Source organism: Pteropus alecto, unplaced genomic scaffold (genome assembly GCF_000325575.1).
Source record: "Pteropus alecto unplaced genomic scaffold, ASM32557v1 scaffold86, whole genome shotgun sequence".
In the NCBI taxonomy this organism is placed as follows: domain Eukaryota; kingdom Metazoa; phylum Chordata; class Mammalia; order Chiroptera; family Pteropodidae; genus Pteropus; species Pteropus alecto.
The window spans coordinates 1,731,705-1,738,144 of record NW_006442109.1 but is presented as its reverse complement, the minus strand read 5'-3'; the positions used below and the strand labels follow the sequence as shown (position 1 = coordinate 1,738,144).

General features: G+C 32.3%; 1 protein-coding gene across 1 annotated transcript in view; it reads right to left on the bottom strand.

The window, feature by feature from the left end:
* Positions 1-1,929: 1,929 nt before the first annotated feature.
* Positions 1,930-6,440, bottom strand: part of EXOC5 (exocyst complex component 5) — a 36,812-nt gene continuing 32,301 nt past the window's right edge. The window contains exons 16-18 of the mRNA XM_006920147.3: positions 5,194-5,302; positions 4,785-5,000; positions 1,930-4,145 (exon numbers count right to left, since the gene is read on the bottom strand). Of these exons, the coding sequence (XP_006920209.1) occupies positions 3,957-4,145; positions 4,785-5,000; positions 5,194-5,302 (514 nt within the window). The 3' untranslated portion in view covers positions 1,930-3,956. The remainder of the gene's footprint in view (positions 4,146-4,784; positions 5,001-5,193; positions 5,303-6,440) is intronic.

Genomic DNA, 6,440 nt, shown 5'->3' with positions numbered 1-6,440 from the left:
CCCCAACCCCCCCGGGCTACAGACTGGTACTGGCCTGCAGCCTGTTAGGAACTGGGCCGCACAGCAGGATGTGAGTGGTGGGTGAGTAAGCAAAGCTTCATCTGTTTTTGCAGTGACTCCCCAGCACTAACATCAGAGCCTCAGCATCATCTCAGATCACCAGACATTAGATTCTCATAAGAGCACCGGTCCCTGGTGCCAAAAAGGCCGGGGACTGTCGATCTAAACACTACAATGAGAACAAATGTTGGATGGAAAGAAAATTAGATTAAGCAAAACTAATGAGACTATCAAACTAAAGGACCTATTTAATGTTATAGAAGGAGAATAGTGTATAGAATATAGAGTGAGCAAAAAGATTTAGGTTTCAACCTGAGCCTTTTACTAGCTGTTGACCTTGACCAGGTCCGCTTAACCTTTTTATGCTTTAGGTGTGTCATCTGAATGGATATAATAGTACCCAGCCCCTAGGGCTGCTCTGGAATCAAATGAGATAATGTATGCAAAAGGTTTACTATAGTATATGGAACTTAAGTCAATAAATATAGCTATAATTATCTTTATTAGGCATCAAAATTTAAAAATTGCTGTTTTTACTTTATGTAGAATTAGAGATTTACTCTAACAGTATGGACTGGTCTTTCCTTCCAAAGTACAAAATATATTTCAGGACAGACTTTCTCAAGCAGAAAGAAGTACTAAATACTGTTAAATTAATTGGATGAAAGCATAGAATGCTTTGTATATAAAATTCTCCATTAGAAACCAGGAGAACTGAATATGCTCCTAGAAAATATCTCACACTTCTGAGTTAATGGCTAACATAGGGGTAATATGTAGAATATTTCTGCACTAAAAAAAAGTTAAACTCCTAGATGTGAGCTTTCTAAGTCATCTACAAATTATGCACCAGTGAACCTTACTTTCACATAGAGTTCAAGCATGCCTCCGGCACTGCCTTATAACATGACCACCTTAAGAAGTTTTGTAGCATTTTAGAAACCAAAATCTCTTTATCTCAATACTTGTAAATATTCAACATCATAGACGAGAAAAAGGGATTTTAAGGAAGCAGTACATTCTCCACTTGGAATCAATCTACCGGCTGATAATTCAATTATTTTACTGCAAGCCAGAAGGCTGATTTAGATAGTAAAATATTAAAATGAAAAAAGAAAAAAAATGACGCGAAAGATACCATAAATTAACCTACTTAGCTACTCTTTTAAAAACAAGATAGGTGCTAGTGAGTTGCAACCATGGCGATATTCACAAAATGAGGCTAATAACTGTCTTGGAATAGTCTATACTCTGGTTGACCATCTTTTTTCAATATCATTACTTATAGAAGCCAGACTTCCTTCTTAAACCTATGTTTTGTATTTCACAGAATGCAAACATAATATACTTAAGTTTTAGAAAAATAATTTGCAGTGTTTTAGAGCTTATTTTCAACTTCAAAACATTATCTAAATATTGCCTGTTAGCTCATGTGGAACTGCAGAAAATTGCAAAGATTATCCTTATTCAAATGTTGGCTAAAGTTACTAATATACAAAGTTCCATTATTGCTACCTACGATTTTACCATGTGCATATGAAAAACATTTTACTTATTGATCATCTCTTTGGAGCCATAAATTTTGGGCAAAATTTTATAGTGGCTGTAAATATGAAAAATACTTAAAAGATCAGAATTCAAAGAATGCATATTGCTTTATATAAGAAATTTTTTTTCCTTAGAGAAAGACAATCTGTTTAGGCAAAATTTCTAATCTCGGTTATACAGTCAACTACTGTTCTGCTAAAAAAAGGAAGACATATGCTATGAAAAATAAGGAACATCTTAAAAATTTAAATAAAAAATTGTTTATAAAATTCAGTACGGATGTCCTTAAAATGTAAAAATAAAGTGAAATAAAAAAAACGATTGCAGGGAATTTGTTTATTGAGCATTAATTTAACACTTTTAAATTAAGTATTCACTTAAGAATTTTCTTTGTCACTGCCCTGTCAATGGACATAATGGAAAATATTGCACAGAACTCAACCAGGGAAATAATTAACAAAATATCTATGCAACAAGTATATGCTGTACATTTTAAAAATTAATCCAAACAAAATAATTTGAAGCACTTCTCTGATTTGTAAGTCTTAAAATGTTCTTTTCTGTTTTATTTAAGATTCCCGCCTTTTTTTTTTTTTTTTAATACAAATTGACACTGTGTACAAAGAGGTCAAATGGCCAGTAAAACTACTGCTTTAAAATTGTTGGCTTTAGTAACAGAGGTATAATTTGATTTGACATCAGAGCTTTCTAAAATGGCAATGGTACAAGCATATGACTTTCTCTAGTATCCAAAATCTGTTCTGGCTCTCCCTTGGCTAAGGAATAGAAAACTAGACAGTCTTCTAAAGCTGTCACAATTTCCAAAAATGTTTTGATAAAAGTTGGCATACTTCGTTTCTCTTGCTTACCTTGATAACACTGGACTAAACAGAAAGTAAAGAAAATTCAGTCAACAGTAACTTAAATAGCAGCTAGCTCTAGGCCTGAACATTTTGGTGACGTAGATGACTATTCAAAAACAAATTCTTAAAATAAAAGTAGTTTTCAAAAATTAGGCCCAAAAGCCTACATTAAAGGAAAAATGCCAAGAATGAGTTGAACATTAATCTGTCCTACAAGACTATGAATAGAATGGAAGCTGAAACACTACATATAGTTAAAAACGCATTCTCAAAGAGCAAGTTTATAGAGTTTATAAAGTTAATGGCCTATGTAAATTTCCACTTGATCTTTAAAATTTTATAAGTGATGTATGTCACCAAATTAGGCCAATTCAATTAACTACATTCAGTAGGAATTGCTTCAGAAATGCCTTGAAAAAGATGACAGAAATTATAGATTTGAAAAGCAAGTAGGCTTTGCAAAGCTCGTTCCCAGACTTAGACTATATAATATTATCTACCAATTTCCAATTCCTCTTAAAATAGAAGACTTCCTTCATGTTTAGACATCCCATTTTATTCCAGTTTTGCACTAAGATAGATATATTAAGGGACTGCACTGCTGTTAAACATTGTCAATATCTCTCATATGCACCATTTAGACTATACCTCACTTGTTAACTTCCCTAATATTAAAATAATGAATAAATATGGTCCTTATGTTAAGGTCCTCTACCTTACCTTAAGTGAATATAAAATAAGGTAGTTTTATTAATTTCTTACTAGCATTGACTTAAAATCTGTTTACCAAATAAGAAATAGTAAACTTTTAAGTTTTTTTTTTTTTTTTTTTTTTACCCAGAAAGCAGATGTATTCTGATCCATTCCTAATATCTACATAAAACAGTTCATCATTTTAGTTTAGTTTATAACATTTTTCTTGGAATATTACTGTTGTACCTCAGAAAAAAATTTAATTAACCTACTATGGAAATTATGCTCAATTGTTAACCTTTTGAAAGAGGCAAAAAGTTCTCTAGGAAAACTGAAAATAACTTGATTAACAATTACCAGCGCCAAAAAAGTCATTAAAATTGATAAATAATAAATGCGATTTTACTGTAATCTACCTATTACTAATGCAAAATAAGACGGTGAAATTTCCCAATGGAATATGTTAAAGAACATGAACCAGAACACCTGTAACATCTCATTCACCTTCTAACATTAACATTTGCCAGGATGAAAACTGTGACATGTAGTTTCACAGAATTTGAAACTTTATAAGTTCAAGAATGGAATTAAAATTCAACTTAAGGGGATAAAACAAACAAAAATATGGCTAGTAGTGTCCAAATTCCAAAAAAAAAATCTTAAGGGTAAGTATGGCTGCTGTTTTTCCAGTCATTTTTCCATAAAATGTTGGCTATGTCATAAGAAATCTGCTGTGCTTTCTATCAACCAAGGCCTGCTGAAATACAACACATTTCCCTTACAAATTCAACCTCAGCTGAAATGTCGAGCAAGGCGGGCAGATCTATAGTCAGCACGAAGTTGTACAAAGGAGTGAAGAATGTTCTTGTCCAGATTAGCAAGTTGTTCTCCTGAGCAGACTTGCTTTAAATTATCTGGGGCAACTACCAGAAGATTGCAAAGTGCATGCAGAGTATCAAAAAGCTGTAATACCAGTGGAATCTGAATGAGATAAGAGAAGGAAAAAAACAACATTGAAACAAAATAATTTCTAGTTTTACAATTAGTATGCAAATTCTTCTCACGTAAATACTATTAGTCGGGACTTACTAATGTGGGAGAGTTCAATATATTAGAATTTCTAAACGCTCCTGAAGTGTTAAAACTCAAATATTTCAGTTGTTACATAAACTTGGCTATATCTTTTTGAAAAGATTCATATTATGTCAATTTTCTTCAATAGTAACAGCCATTTATACTTTTGTGGAGTAGTACTAATTACCATTAATTTAGCACTTTTCTTAAATAATTTAAACCTTAAGGAAAAGTGATTTCAGAGATCTCTGAAGAATCATGAACATATTTTGCAGATGAGTGACATATGTAGCATTAGTGATGCAAGTCACAAGGTCATTTGAACTGTGGAACTGAAATATGACCTTGTCTAAAATAATGCACAAAGCAAAAATGTGTTAATACTGAAAATATGGTTAGAACAATACTTCTTTCAGTTAAGAAATATTTCTCACTACAATATCACAAGTTATAAACTTTTCATTAATGATTATAAATCAGTACAGATTTTTGAGGTCTGACTTATGTTCTTGATCCTATACGAGTTTGATATTTGTGAATACATACCTTGAAGTCTTTGGCACACTTCCTATATTCAGCTACATCACAAATTGCTAACATGCCACCCATACAACTGTAGGAATATTGTTGAAGATGCTCATAAATAAGTCGATGAAAACGTACTCCAAGTTCCATCAAAACTGTATCTACATTCTTCCCATCCATGGAATTTTTAATCTTCTCCACTTGTTTTCTTACATAAGCACAGACTTTAACACAGGCCTGTAAAATTTTTTCTATACTTATTACAAAGAAATATGTATCAGCTTAGCTAAGAAGAAAATACATATAGGTTCTCATTAATCTCTAAGTATAAAAGAAAAACTTAAAGCACAGTAAGCTACACTAATGAAAATGTTAAAAAAATATTAACAAAGTAGATATTCTTAGTAGCATATCAAATCATTTTACTCACATTAGTATACTGAATCAGAACATTGTTTTCATCTTCTGGCTTAAAATCTGTTTTCTTTTGTTCTGCAGCCAAGATATGCTTCATCTGTCCAATCATACAATTTAATGTCCTAGAGAATTGAGAACACCATATATTTGATCTATTTAATTTATTTATAGTATTTACACTAAAAGTATTTAATTTCATATCACCATAAAACTATTTTACTATTGACAGACTTTAGATTTTAGAAAAAGTAAATTCTAGGTCTTGATGTCAATGAACTCTTGGTTTTATTAGCTTCCTGTTTAAAATACAGGGCAAAGATTCATTTGCCCAGTATTTTATTTAAATCTTAAAAATATTTTAAGCCTGTCACTAACTTATTTCTTTAACACATACATATAAAGAATGTTTAGTGAAGACAGAGGGCTTAAGAAGAATGGCCAAAGTTTAAAAGACCAGGTGAGAAGGACATGAGTTTCACAGTCTCAGGACAAGCAGGAGACTGGAGACAAGTGAGTGGTATAGAAGACTCAGCTGAGAAATGACAGCATGAGTTTGTAACAGCACCAATAACGTTTGAGTTGTGTGATATTCTCCAACAGCAATCATCCGCCCAATTATGGGAAAAAAATAGACTGCACTAACCTAGAGTTTAGGATCTGTAAGACAGTTATGGTTAAAGAAAATGGATATTAAAGGTAATTATGAAAGAGTAATTCAAAAGATGGATTAAGCAAGCTAATCAATAAAGTAAAGCTAGAAAAAGGATAACAGACAGATTGGCAAAAAATGAAGACAGATTGGCAAAAAATGAAGATATTAAGGGCTACAGTCCCTACTGAGGTAAGAAAGCAGGTATATGTAATTGGAAGAGGAAGTTGTAGGCATTAAGTAAAATATTCGGGTTCAAGGTTTTTGTTATCAATGATAACAAAGTCTAACACGATATGAAAGTTGGTAGCTCAAGTTGAGATGATCAAGAAAATGAATGGCTCACACACATGGCAAGTGGAAATAACCTAAGACTCAAGATTAAAAGAAAAACTATGAGCCAGATTCCCAAATCTTCAATAAATGTAGGAAGCTGACATAAATGATTGAGCAAGAACAGCCATAAGAAAGTGAAGATGATATGAGCTTCAAAAGCAAATGGATTCTGGCTGAATAGAAGACAAACATTGGTCTGAAAATATCAGCAGGGATGCAAGTGAATGCTGAGCTCACCTCTTGGCCTCCCTGTACATGGGTAAAGGAGAATTAGA